General features: G+C 38.0%; 1 protein-coding gene across 9 annotated transcripts in view; it reads right to left on the bottom strand.

Annotated features, from left to right (window-relative positions):
- The window catches only part of DGKI (diacylglycerol kinase iota), a 309,867-nt gene that overhangs the window by 165,760 nt on the left and 128,773 nt on the right, over positions 1 to 15,334 (bottom strand). For all 9 annotated transcript variants that reach the window (XM_058530901.1, XM_058530951.1, XM_058530892.1 and 6 more), the window contains 3 exons: positions 12,483 to 12,596; positions 10,913 to 11,050; positions 7,647 to 7,725 (listed from right to left, as the gene is read on the bottom strand). In XM_058530901.1, the coding sequence (XP_058386884.1) occupies positions 7,647 to 7,725; positions 10,913 to 11,050; positions 12,483 to 12,596 (331 nt within the window). The remainder of the gene's footprint in view (positions 1 to 7,646; positions 7,726 to 10,912; positions 11,051 to 12,482; positions 12,597 to 15,334) is intronic.

Consider the following 15,334-nt stretch of genomic DNA (forward strand, 5'->3'; position numbering starts at 1 on the left):
GGAAATAATCCCAGACAAACGATTATTATTTTCATTACTATTGGAAACTGGGTAAAGGTTTGCAAACTTAAAAAAAGGTAGTATTTTTGTAAATTGACTCAAGAGTTTCCATATACTGCATTTACAGTTTCTGTATATCAAACCTCTCCTTGACCATTCCCTCTGTTCTACCAAATTAAGTACTCTAACGCTAGAAACAAAATTAAACAAAAGGTAAAAGGTTAATTTATAGGATGTAATAAACAAAAAGAAGGTTAAAACCGTGCTAAGTGTTCTACCTCCCTGGTCGCCATTCTCGGCCCCAGGGTTGATCATTTTTACAGTCTGGGCCTTCTTAAGGACAAATTTGGCTGCTGAATGACATGTTGTTTTTTACCTTTTTTGACTCAGATTTGGCTGGGTACCATTTTAAGTTGCATTAACTCTTTCTTGCTTTATAGAACCAGAGGCAAAATTAGAATTTTTGTGGCTGTGCAATTTATCATGGGTACATAGGCCCTAATTTAAACAAACAAAAAACAATCAGATGATCTGGCTATCGGGCAAGTTATGATGAGAAATGGAAGATGGTAACCACAGTTCTGGCACAGAACTTTTTCAAGGCACCAATGTCCACAGCTATTAAGTGAATCATATACCAACTAGTAACATTTACTTTTTTTTTAATAATTTATGGTTTGGAAAATATTTACATCTTTATGAGGTTTTCCTCTGAGCCTTGAAGAACTGAAAAAGCTTTTTTTTCCTTTAAAGAAATAAATTGTTTTTTCTCTCAAGAGATAGAAAATGTTCCGTAAGATTCAAAAGGACTAGAATAAAATTAAGAAATAAACTGAGTTTTTGGTGATTTCACTCATACGGTTGATGAAGACAGTCACCTCAGATATAGTTTAACAGATAAAATTCAATTAAACAAGTAAAACTAAAAAATAGAGATCTATCAAGACACCAGCATTCAGAGAGGCATCAGAAAGATATAAAGATGTAGGGGAGGCACACATATGCTTTGGCCTTGAGGGTAAAAAATATGTGGGGTAAATCCTGTGATCTCTCTGCTGATAATATAATAGTACATTATACCACTGACTCTCAGATTGAGCCTGCCTTGGCAACTGGATCCTTATCCCATTTTTATATCTATCCTATTCCAAGCACAAACCAGACTCGGAAACAAAGGTTGGCTGAAGCTAAGAGAGATGTCTGCTAGTATTAAGAGTTTTGCCATTAACCCTGCAGAAGCCAGGCTGTAAGAAAGCAAGGGATAGCCTGCAAATAATGTACTTAATCATTTCTCATTGGCTATTACAAGGAAAGGGTTGAATGGCTGACTATGTCTATGTGTATGTATAAGAACTGACATGGGGCCGGCCCTGTGGCTTAGCGGTTGAGTGCGCACGCTCCGCTACTGGCGGCCTGGGTTCAGATCCCGGGCGCACACTGACACCGCTTGTCCCGCCATGCTGAGGCAGCATCCCACATACAGCAGCTAGCAGGATGTGCAACTACGACATACAACTGTCTGCTAGGGCTTTGGGGAGAAAAATGGGAAACAAAAAGGAGGAGGATTGGCAATAGATGTTAGCTCAGGGCTGATCTTCCTCACAAAAAATAATAATAATAATAATAATAATAAAAGAACTGACATGTCTTTGAGAAGGACCAAGGAAAATGGATCCCAATTACGTATATCAAGAAAAGAGGGCATAGAGAATTGGGAAAGGGCCACTAAGAAAGTTTAGGGCTCTTGTTCCTTAAGGAAGTTGTGTCTGTTGATTGGTATGAGGTAAACCATGAAAGGCCATTCTCAAGAAATGCCATTACTCAAAGTATCCCAAGACCCCAATAGTGGAAGTATCCTCAGCTTACTGCTGTAGTTCCTAAATTGCCCATCCTCTTCTTCCACAAGAAGAAGCTGTGAGATAGTGAGATCCAAACACTCACTGTGTATGTCTACACCATTAACTTATTTACAATCTGACTGGACACCAATGTTAACTGTATTAGTTTTCTATTCCTGCAAACTTGGTAGCTTAAAACATCCATTTATTTTCTTATAGTTCTCTAGCCCAAAAGTCTGGACTGGCCTCTCCTGAGTCCTCTGCTTAGGGTCTTATAAGATCAAAATCATGGTGTCAGCTTGCAGGGCGCTTATCTGGAGGCTTTGGAAAAGATTCACTTCCAAGTTCACTCAGGTTGTTGGCACAATCTATTTCCCTGCAGTTGTAGTGATGAAGTTCTTTTTTTCCTTGCTGGTTGTTGGCTAGGGTTCATTCCCAATTTCTAGAGGCCTCCCGCATTCCTTGGCTTATGATTCCCTCCATCATCAAGGCCAGCAATGGCACATCAAGTCCTTCTCACACTTCAAGTTTATCTGACTTCCTCTTCTGCCACATCTCTCTGACTTCCTGTTCTCCCTTCCACTTCTGCTTTTAAGGGCTCATGTTATCACATTGGGCCCACTCAGATAATCCATAATTATCTTCCTATCTTCAGGTCAGCTAATTACTAACCTTAATAATATCAATAAAGTCTTTTTGCCATGTAAAATAACATAACCAAGAAGCACGACATCAAATGGCGATGGTTACGGAAGCCATAATCCTACCTATCATCGTCCACCCTTACGGCCCGATGAGTCACATCCTTCACATATGAAAAATATATTCCCCCCTCCAAGGTCCCCAAAGGTCTCATCTGCATTATGGCATCAACTCAGAATCCAAAAATCTCATCTAAATCTCATTAGCTCAACTGTATATATTCCCAAATCTCATCATCTAAATCATTTAATGATTTGGCTCTGGATGTAATCCATTTATAATGATGATGAGGCTCTGGGTATAATAAATTCCATTGATGTAATATATTAATCCCATCCTCATACACAACACAATAACATATGTGCCATCAGGTTAGGATCAGGGATCCTAAACTCTTCTTTTGTCTGTAATTGGTCTTGCATATTAGGGAGAAATTCGTAAATATAAGTTCAACACTATGTTTATCAATAAGCAATTTGGAACCCATATAACTGAAACAGCTTCCACATTCTCTGCATTGGATACTTATCCAATCTTAAGACTTCAGTTATGTATACATAAATCACTCCAAAATCTATACCTAAAGTAACATTGCTAACTTCAATTCAAACTGTATATATTTAAAAAAAATCTTTCTTTTCTTCCAACATCATCTCTCATTAAGGATAAATATTTTTATCAACATTATCTTCATTTTACTAACACCATTGCAAAAATATTTAATTACGTAAAAATTGGTCATCTAACCCATCTTTATCACAAGCTCATTTGTCCGTCTGTACTTTTCTTTCTTGTCTGAAATGCCCTCGCCCACTTTACTTCTTGTCTACATCACAGCCTTCCTTTATCTCCCAGCTGTATTATTTCTTACCCTTTCTGGAAATTTTCCCCTGATACTTTCCCCTTGCCAACAATCCTGCTGAACTCCTATATTATTTACTGCCTATACAACTAACCTTGCCCTTACTATATATTCCCTTCTGCTGTTATCTTTTATATACGGGGCTTATACCCCAATTAAACATTCCATTACTGTAACAAACACTTATTGAGACAGACACTGGACTTGGCACAGGGAATATATAAATAAATAGGGCATGGTCTTTTTCCCTCATGGAATTTAGAGTGGAGGAGACAGGTCTGAAAATGAAAGGTAAACCATCATTTTGTATATGCCATAAAAAGATGTCTACATAAGATGAAGTGGTGGTCACACAGAAAGGGAATGATCAGAAAAGTGTTCTAGAGGCAGGTACATTTGAATCTTGAATGATGAGTAAGTGCCATGAAGAGGTTCAAGATGGAAAAGGTTACAGATGGAGAACCTTGGACAGTGAGTTTCTCAAGGGCAAACCATGCTTGAGTCTCAGTACCCAGACAAGAGCCTAGCAGTGCGTCCTTTGTTGTAACAATGAAATTTAGCAATCCATTGCAAATAACACCTTTTTAAAGAAATCTGTCAGTTCTCCACATGAATCATGAAACATTCATAATCCTTTGAAACGTACTGATCTGCATGTCTCTGGATATTCACTGAAAATAGTAAATCCTAAATCAAATTTAAATACTACCTCCTCTAGAGTCGTAATTGTATTTCCTTGACCTTGTAGCATAAGGTTCAACTCCTCTGAACAGTAAGTAATTTCAATGAGGCAGTAAAATTTAAGCATCTAATCTCAGACTAAGAATATGGCATGTTTAATATCCTTCATATCCAAAAAAATGACAATCTAATTCATATAGCTGGCAAAGCGAGACCTAACTTTGCCACCTGATAACCATAATCATTGTTAACATGGCTATACATTAATAGATTGGAATATTTTCAATGTACTTCCTCAAGCACCGTCATAATGCAATAATGATTAAAGTTCTGGGCAAGGATCCAACTGACAATTAAATGACCAATACTATTACATCTCCAAATGCTGTCCCAAATGATTGTGCTTTCTGGAATGCAAGTAGCAACAGTTCAAGCATGCACGGTTTAGCCACTTTGAGAACGAGAAAGCATCTCTGTTTTCCAATCAAATGAAGTTTACCTTCTTTCTGATCAAATATAGAAACCTAAATTATTCAAATGTTTGCATTCTTTATATACAGTCAATCAAAATGTTAAGACTATCTTTACTCTTTGCTTGATTTTCTCCTGGTAATTCAAAGAGCATTTACACAGTAATGCCACTAATAAACTTTCTCAGAATAAATGTCATTTTAATTGTTTCTTCTAAAAGAACTACAATATAGGCAGTAATGCAAGAATCTGCATTTAGCCAATCAAATTGAAATGCGACATTTCACATCTATGTCACAAACTGTTTCCGTAATTTTTAAAGATTCTGCCTTAGTGAGAGTTGTATTTATTACCCATTTCATGTAGATGGACTCACATAATTACTAATTTAAGGTACTATATTTTTTTTTTACTGATATCTAATAGGTAATTCTATCCAAACTCATTTTTTTATAGTGGCTCTCACGAGGCTTTGAGTCACCCTCCAAGTATTTTATGGCAAATGATACAAGTTTTGTCATGAAGTCTCAAACTACGAGTGGCTGTGTTTGAGTTTGAAGTCTCAACTATGAGTGTTCTTGGCTTGATTACAGCCACTCACTATCTACTAACAAAAATAAGTAAGTCCACCCCTAATGAAAAAGTGGCTTTGCTATCTTTCTTTTCCTTCTGCAGGTGAGCTTGGGATTTCTTGACTATCTGGGCAAAAATTGAGGAAAATCCAAATAAACAGAAAACAGTAAAAAAAAAAAAAAAGATATTAGCTTGAGTGATTATAATTTTCATCATAAATAATGATTTTTATTTAACGCAGAAAGAATAAACACATACTAAGAAGTCCACACCTCTGGTCTAGGCATATCAACAATCTGGTTCCAATATTTTCTGGATATTTATTTTGTAGCATCTCTACACCGTTTTCATGAATACTGTAGCTATTATTCTCAGTCGACATCAATTCTCCCTTATCAGCTCTTCAGGAGCTGGTTTTCCTCAAGGGCTCTGGTTTACCTGCAGGGCAAATGTCTGCAATTCCATTTTATATTGCACGAAAGCACTTATACTAAGCCTCAGCAATAAATTACTCAAAGATTAATGCTTGGCATCTTTTAACCAATGGTTTTATAATCACGCAGGTATAAAACCATGTAAATATACACATACACCACAGTCTGCATATTCTTCTCTAAAATGAAATGGTCTCATAGCTTAAAATAAAAGAAAAAATCACTTTCCCTCAAGAATTCCCTTCTAAACCTGGTCTTTCCACCTTGATGTCTCTCTCTGCTCATCCCTCACCGTGAGGCACAGAAGTTTCATCCTAGTACAAGGAAATGTATTATTAGGGTCCCTTTCAGATTAATTAGACAAAACATTAGGCTTCCTTGAAAGAGCTCATTGTCGGCCACTTACTCATTTAGGCCTCTTTTCATGCCAGGGTGTCTATTTTGGGAGATTCATGCGTTAGTGATAATTGTATTACTTTACAAGTATTGTTAAGAAACTTAAAGATTTTATCAGGAAGCCCAGATCCAGAGTCTCCTGATGAATACGAGGAAAAAAAATGGGGTAAGAAATGGAGAAATAAATCTCCATTTACTTCCCCAAATTAACTCTCCTTAAACATAGGAAGGGCAACAGGTTACAAACGTCAGCCCTAATGCAGGACCCTCTGAATATCTAATATCTAAGAACTGTCTATGGCAGGGAGGAGGGGAGCGTGGTGGTGTTTCTGATTTGGGTATTTGGTACTTGTAGTTCTGCTGTCAACCAACCTTTCCATCTGTGATTTTCTGGCTAATCAGGCCAAACTATGGCTCTCTTTTCAATCAGTATTGCTTTTATTTGGCACAGCATTTGACCCTCAAAGGCCATGAAACCAGGAAGGCAAAGTCTACCAAAATCGCCGAATTCAGTAAGAGAATTACAGGTTTGTACTTCACTTTTATCCTGTATTCTAACAGCCTCAATCCTAGAGCTCCACTCTTGACCTTTAGTACATAAAAGTGTTATCAGAATTTTCTCTGCATTATTACTGGAATCTGAACATGTGAATTCCAGCTTTTACCACTCTGTATTTTGAATTCTATGAGTTAAAACCACACACGCTCTTGCAGAATCCAGAGGAAAAGAAGTAAAATAATCCCTCATTTATGACTTTATCTCACAAATTACTTACTAACCTAGAGCCTAGCATTATTTTGGTTATATATTAACATATTCACAAGGGACTAGGTACAGATATAGTTATAGATACGGGCATAGACATAGATGTATAGTATAGTTATATTAATAAGAAGAGAGTTTAAGAGAGAGAATAAGAGAGATTAAGAGAGACCAAGAGAGGGAGAGATTGAGGCTTCGAAACATAAGCCAAAAGCCTAAACTTTCTCAGCTCTGAATGGCATAAGAAAATTTTGATGAAATATTTAACCATATGTCATCATTTCATCTTATTTCTCTTTCAAAAATTGTTTTGCTCCCCCAATCTTGACTCCATCTCTTTAATATTTGAAATTACCACTCAGCCTCATTCACACCTATCTCATCCAGTGGGATTCCCAGCACCTTCCACACCTAACCCAACCACCATTATACTCTTTTCTTTCAATCTAAACCACCTATTGCCACCTATTGTTCTCAGATGTCTCTTTCATGCACACAGCGAGGACTTTTATGTTTTTGCTACCGGATTTCAATGGCCCTGGTTATGAAGTGTTGGACTTTATTAATTGGTGATTTGAGAAGCTGTGAGTATCCTAATGACTTTAGTGAAAGAATCTCTCTTTATCACTTAGTGGTTCACTAACTTCAAAGCTTCTAGTCAAACGTGAAGATTAGCAGTCCCGAGACCTGGAGCATATATCTGGTCCTGTCCTTTACCGTCTTTGAGACCCTAAACAACTAGGTCTCAGGCTACCATTTGCAATAAGTTCCTATCTTGTCTAGCTCCCAGGGTCATCCTGTAGGTTATACTGAAACAACACCGAAGACACTGTCAACACGGAAGTGATATGCAAACAAAAGGGAACATGCAAAACACCTGCTGGAAACTTTCTCCCCGGGAGATGGAAATGGGACGTTGTCCTCACCTCTGGATTCATGGAACTCCAGTGTGACGTGGGCGTCAAATCCAAGGCTGAAGTAATTATTGAAAACATTCAGAGGAAGCTGCAATGATGAACAAAGGCAGAGGTAAAGTTGTGTGTAACCAGGTAGAAAGAGAAAAATATAACGTGTCTCAGGGCCAGTCTCCAGGAGAAAGCTCAGCCACGACTCAAGGTGGAGGGTGTGTACACAGAAGGAACACGGGAGTTTTTAATTAATTCATTAGTGAAAGCTCAACTCAAATCATACTCCCAAGAATTTTAAATAGTATAGGGAACAAGGGATGCAAAGACAAATTATTAAATGAGAACCATTCTTGCGCATGTTATAATAAGGGAACCTGATTAAACTAAGGGATGCACATTTGCAATAGTTACAAAGAATGATTTATGAAGCAAACTGAGAAAGTAAATTCAACTGTAAGGATTTGTCTAACCTACTTAATCAGTGGATCTCTTTTTTCAAGAATTTCTGTTCAGTGTATTGATATTGCAACTTAAAACGAATAGTATTTAATTTGTTTACCCTTCACTTATCTTCAAAAAATATATATATTTTGGAAAAAGGAAAAAATATATATATTTACCAGTATTCGGATTCCTATTTAGTCTATCAAACCTTGTATCTTTAATATGGCCATGAAATACGCAAACACAGACACACAGACCCTCGCACAAGCCTTAGCTCTCCTTCCCAGAGTCCTCCGGGTCCCTGGATGTTACTGATGCAAGCTGAGTAAAGGGGAGAACAAACTACGCAGCCTAAAGTCCTGCACTAAAACTGCAAAATTGATGTGATCTTAAGGCTTCTGTTCAATGTTAGAACAATTAGAAAAGCATGTGGCAAATGCTAGAAGGGAAATGGTGATTCTTTCACTTTTCCTTCTGCAACTCAGAATGGAAGATAAATGTTAAAGTAAATAGAGAGGTAGTTTTATCTCAGCTTGGATAATGTTTCCAGGTAAGTATCAGGTTTATCCTCCAGATAGAAATGCACTTCTCTTCTATTACAGATAAGTGTTTAACCCTCAAGATGTCAAAACTAAGTTTATTACAGTGTTTCATATGCCCCTAGGTCAGTAAGATTTTCTGTTCAACTACAGTGAGAACCTGGTCCTATTAAGAGAAAAATAAAACGAGAGGGAGAGTAAGAGATAGAACAAGAGAGATATTATACAGAAAGAAATTGGATTGCCTTGGTCTCTAATGGAAATAGAGAATGACCCCCTCTCCTCAGGGAAGGCCCTGAATCAGAGCTTATAATGATTCAGAAGTCAAATTAGCCCTTCGAAATGGTTACAACTGACTGGAGAACAGAGAGGAAAACCAAACACATGGACAATGCCAAAATCATGTCTCACTTTCCTGGCTTTATATTTGAGAATGTCCAGTTCCTGCACTTAAACAAAATACCAGTCCTTAGTAAAGGGTTGGTGATCCTGCCAAAAGTACAGATATGTTCATCCCTACCATTTATGTTCTTTTGGCTACAATTCTAATCCATGTCTTAGCATCCACTGATAACTTAGGAGAACATCTGGTCAACATTCCCTAAATAATATCCCAATTTAGTCTGTTAGTATGTTCTTATTCATATTTTCCAGGAAAAGTTGCCCCAATTTCCTACACATACCCTCAAAAATCCATTTTCAATGCCCTTTAATTATCCAGATTAATGTTCCCTGGCTGCATCAAGAAGTCTTTCCATTTCTTAAGCTGTTGAGAAGAGAAGATAGATTGCTATTGAGGGTTTAACCATTCCAAGTGAAGTGGGGATAGAACATTAAAATTTCCATATGACACACTTCTTTAATACTTTGGCAGTTTTCTATGCAATTTCTCTAAGTCAAATACATTTTTAGAAAGAAACATCATATTCTAAGATGATACTTGTTTAAACAACATCATGACATTATGAACTCAAGCTCAACTGAGCAATCATGATATCAACTAAAAACCTTACAGTTTCTGGATCATGATTTAGGTGCAAAAACTATGAAGACAAGACAAAACACGTTTTAACCTATTTTAGCCAAATAAGAAACTTGAGCATCTATCACAATTGGTCAGGATCAGGATGCTAATGAACTAATGGGCACTGGTTTGGTCTAAAATGATATCAGGTTTTAAGGCTGAAACATCCAGGAAATCTCAGCCTTAATTAATGGCATAATCCAATAGAAAAGGGATGCTGTTTAAAGTACAGATGCCTGGGCCTTAATCCTGCATTTACTTAATCAGAATCTCTGGGGACTGAGCCTCATAATCTGCATTTTTTTTTCTTTGCGAGGAAGATCAGCCCTGAGCTAACATCTGATGCCAATCCTCCTCATTTTGCTGAGGAAGATTGGCCCTGAGCTAACATCCATGCCCATCTTCCTCTACTTTATACGGGATGCCGCCACAGCATGGTTCAGCAAGCGGTGCATCGGTGCACGCCCAGGATCCGAACTGGTGAACCCCAGGCTGCCGCAGCAGAGCGTGCGCACTTAACTGCTTGCGCCACCAGGCCGGCCCCCATAATCTGCATTTTTAACAGGTATACCTGGAGATACCTGCACATAACAAAAGTTTGAAAACAATATCACAGAAGAAAAGTGGAAAATAATATGGAGGAAGTGGCTACTCAGCAACTTATCAAATTTATCTGAAATTGAGACCAGAACATAGAACAAAACATTCCACTGAAGCTCTACAGTAGCATATTTATAACTATGTCCCTTGGATTGTTTTGGTTTGGGTTGAAATAAAAGCTCAATCACCAAAGAGAAAACATTAAGTCAAAACATTTATTTAGGTGTCTTCAAGTCCCAACCAAGTGATAAAATTGGCTTAGTTAATACTTCCTAAACATAAGGGATATTTGATATCAGACCAGAAATTTCAGGAGGTTATCTTTCTATTGAAAGACCATGTGCCTAATGCTTCCAAACATATATATTTTTCATCTTCTCATAGGTTATGAATACGAAAGATTAGAAAATGGATACATGTCTTCCTGGTATGGAATGTGAGAACAGAGAACAGCTCCCTGAGCTCTGGAAGCAATTAGGAAAGCTAGGTCTTGAGAAGTCTATGGGGCAGATCATTGGGTAGTGTTATACTCATAGTCCTATTAGCTGTAAACTCAACCACTATCCTGTTATCTCATAGGAAGGAATGAGCACACGACTCTTGAGCCAGAAACGTATTTCTTGTGACTCAGACAGATGCTCCATGGTTCCTTTCTGCTGAAGAAAGAACTCTCTAACCTTACATACACCATCTTCAAGTTCTTCTGGAGGCAAGTCTGGGTTTCTTTCCACATGCAGATTCCAGCGATCTAGCTGTACGATTGTCCCATCTTCTACTTGGCAAAGGATCTTAGAAACTGGTTCATCAGTGTAGCCCTAAGGAATCAAAAAACACAGCCATTGCCATCTAGAGTAGTGAAGAGTGTAGCAAAAACTATTTCATGCAAGGAAGAGCCTTTCTGCTATACCTCTTTATTTTGCAATTAGCAAGGCTGGGAGAGTAAACTATTTCCTTCGAGGTACTTAGAATTTAAGACAATAGTCACAGGAAATGTGCACAGCAACGTTAACTCTAGCTGGTTTGAGCTGAAGAAGAATTTTTGCTGGCACCAAGAATCAATAGTTACTGGTAGGCATTGGGGGCCATGCTGGATGGCTGCTTTTATCAGAGTAAAAACAAGACTCCTCAGCCCTCCTACTAGAGGAACTTGGAGAATATACACAACAAGTGTGTGTGGAAAGGGGGAAAAGAATAAAGGTGACATCTGACAGACAATTTCTTCTATTAACATTCCATTTCTCTCACCTCTCCCTAACTTTGTAGTAGGATACCATTCCTGCCATGACCTAAGGCAAGTGTGACTGACTGAGGAACAGCCCTGTAAGGGAGCTACTTACTCCCTGAGCAGACATTACCAAATAGCATGATTGTTAACAATAGTGAAGTCATTGATTTGGATAAGAGGAGTTAACACTCATAACACATTCGTTGCTTCATGGAAATATTTTTATTACGTATACTCTGCCTACTTGACATAGGAGAGATTAATTTGTTCACCCAAGGCCAAATTAATATCTGCTAACATCTGAAGATAATTTTAGCCTATGGGAAGTTCATTCACCCAAAGGCCAGATTAATATTTGCTAACATCCAAAGAAATTTTCATGGTGCCCAGACCAGGTGATGGTCTCATATGAGTCCATAAAAAGCTGGTGGGACTGTATATGTTAGCATATTGTGCCTTCTTACTATATTAGTAGTACAAAAAATGAATAAATGAAATGGCTGGTTAGTGACAGGTAATTGCTTCCACTAAGCTTGCCTGAAGTTGGTTCCATGGTGGAAAGGACAGTCAGCTGCCTACAGAGCCAAAGCCATGATGACAACGACAAGAAAAATGAAATGCTCAATAAAGGTATAACTCTCCCAAAGTAAGGGTTGTAGATCTGACCAGATTTACTACCCTGGCCAGTGCAGAGGGTCAGGATCAACTTAAGTCCGTGTGACTGTTTTACATGAAGACTTGAGGCCAACCCACCCACTGTCTTTTAATGGATACCTCAAAAATCCCCAGGCCTGTGTACTAGCCACCATTTTTTTAATACCAAACTTTCCCTTCCCCTCTAAATGATTATAAGTTTTAACTGAAGAAACTACCAGATAAAATCATGGTTCATGGGCACACTGATTCTCAACTCTAAGTCATTCCAGGGACAGCAGCAGCATCCTCCTCTTCCATTAGGACATCTGTGGATTTGGGGACCCTGTTGCTTGATAACATGGGCAGCCCCTGAGAGCAGTTCTTACCCCTCCCCAGTTGAGAGTTCGAGCCAGGTCATTCCCAGTGCCCAGAGGAAGGACCCCGACGGGAGGCTGAGGGCTCAGCTGCAGTTCATCCAGGATAGAAAGGATCCAGCCCACCTACAGACATATTGGGGGCCAGGAGAGATATAAGCAAGAGAGGTAAGTTACAAAGAAGACAACTTGAGAGGAGGTGGCTTTAAAGAGCTAAATTAAATGGTTTTGTTTTTCTTCAAAACATGTTTTAATCCAGGGGCCAGGGAACAAGAAGACCACTTATCTCAGGTGGTTTCAAGACGAATAAGAAGTCTCTTATTGGGAAAAGGACCATTTTGTACAAACTATCATACAAGCAAAACTGGACCCTTTAATCTGTTTAACTAGAGATCTACTTTAAAATTTAGAAGGGTTTAAAATTTAGGGAGGTATATAACGTAGGACACTGGAAGGAATACAAGACTCAGACTGAATTTCAATTCTGGCTCATACTGGCTGCCTAATCTTAATTAAATTATTTAACCTCAGAGACTCATTTGCCTGATTTTCAAAGTGGAGATAATAATACTTACCTCACAAGATTGTTTACAGATTAAAATATATATAAAGCCCTTAATCTGGTGCCTGGCCCGTGTAAGCACTCGTTAAATGGTTACCCTCCATGGTACCATCTTAGAAATTAGTAGTGTTTTCCTAAATATCCCTACATTTCTCTTAATGAAACATTATGAAAACATAATTATGGATGGACCTAGGGCTTATTACAAGTTTAGACAATAAATAGATACTTAAATAGTAGAACCACACTCTCGTTTAATCTTTTTCTGCCTAAGATAAACAATACTTTGGGTTTAGTCTTATTATGACTATTTAGAAAAATTACCCCAAACTTGGAAATAGCAAAAAGAAATTTGCATATCCTTACAATGTCATATTAGTGTTTCACAGGCCTATCTAAGAACTTTACAACTGTAGGTTAACAAAGATTTCTGTCCTGTAGAAATACAGATGTTGAGAAGAGAAGATTACTTTAAAAGGTTATGGCTTTATTCCCACATAGCTCATTAACTAATTTTGTCTTGAATTTAGAAAAAATATTTTGGTATAATGTACATAATCCTTTTCCTCTACTTCTCCAATAAATCAGCTTTATTATGTTGCTGGTTCCTTCATTAAAGAGCTAAATAAATTTTTTGACATGTATTCATTCTAGACGTGTATGAGTCATTTTTTCAAATTTTGAAAATTATACATTAACAGTACATTTATTAAACACTACTATATATAAAACACAGAACTAAGCAATTGAAATAAAAAGATAAATGAGCTAGGCTAAGACAGGTAAGGTATAACGCCTGCCCTCAAGGAGTTTACAACAACAAAAAGAGTGACATACTGATTGCTTTCTATGTGCTAGTCCCTGAGCAAAGTTCTCTAATGAATTACCTTATTAAACTTTAAAAGAACTCTATAAGATAGATATAATTTTCATCTCCATATATATTCTTTTTTTTGGTGAGGAAGATTGGTCCTGAGCTAACATCCATTGCCAGTCTTCCTCTTTTTGCTGAGGAAGATGATCCCTGAGCTAACATCTCCGCCAATTTTCCTCTATTTTGTATGTGGGATGCCGCCACAGCATGGTCTGATGAGCAGTGTATAGGTCCACGCCAGGGATTGAACCTGTGAACCCCAGGCTGCCGAAGCGGAGCGTGTGAACCTAAACACTACACCACCGGGTCAGCCCCTTCATCTCCATTTTACGATAAGGAAACCAAGACTTGGAAGGAGGTTCAACGACCTCCTTAGTATCAAATGGTTTTGTGGTAGAGCTGGCATTCAAAATTAGGTATGCCAAGCGCCAAAGGCCAACCTCTTAATCACTTTGGTGCAGGGAGCCTTAAAATAAAAAACTAAACTCAGTTCTGGATATGGCCTGACCATCCTGGAGACAGTGGCATGAACTTTTGGAATCTTTGGAGTGCTGGAGAAACCTTAGAAATTGTTTAGTCAAATTCAGTTAATTTGCAGATTTATTAACAGGTGCAGAGAGATCATGCCATTGGCTCAAGACTTAAATAGTTAGAAGTAGCAGAGTCAGAGTCATATGAGGTCTCTTGATTCCCATCTAAAACCCTTTCTCCTCCACAATGATTACCTCCCAGGATGGAAAACTTGCCCATCCATCAAGAAGTTTAAAATCGTGTTTCCCTTCCAGAAAGGCATAGCACAATGTTCACCCAACGTGTTCCACTAAAAATCCAGAGCAATAAAAGCGTCAAAAAATCCCTCCATTTCCCCAAACTGGGCAATTTACTCCTAGACAACTCCTTAGATTTGGACCCAATGCTTCTTTAGCTCTTCTTTTACACACAATACTAACAAAGCTTGCTATTGAAGAAAATAAAAAATGCCAGATGCTAAAATAGCTCTGATGATTGTGCTACATATTGTTCCTGTGCTGTTAAAAGCACAAACTAAACACAGTAAAAGTAGAGATGCTCCTACTAAACTACAAGAAGGGGGTTTAAAGGTCATTAAAAGGGACGTAAACACTCAGAAAGGCTGATAATCAGGGATCACTGTCAGCAGATGCAAACAGCCCTGAGCAGAACCAGACACTCTCAGAAATGCAATGGAACTTAGTGGAAATCTAATTCAACATCCACACAGGGAAAAGAAGGCAGTCCTGAGAGATGATCATTCAGCCTCCCCTCTATGGTTTGTACTCACAAGTCAGTCCATTTCTTTTAGGTAGATTTAAATTAGAAATTTTTTTCTTATGCTTAGTTAACACGTCTCTCTGTTCTTGGTAAAGATAATGCTATGAGTTTACACTTTCAACACGCTATTTTCCTCTA

The sequence above is a fragment of the Diceros bicornis genome, chromosome 3 (assembly GCF_020826845.1).
Source record: "Diceros bicornis minor isolate mBicDic1 chromosome 3, mDicBic1.mat.cur, whole genome shotgun sequence".
Lineage (NCBI taxonomy): Eukaryota > Metazoa > Chordata > Mammalia > Perissodactyla > Rhinocerotidae > Diceros > Diceros bicornis.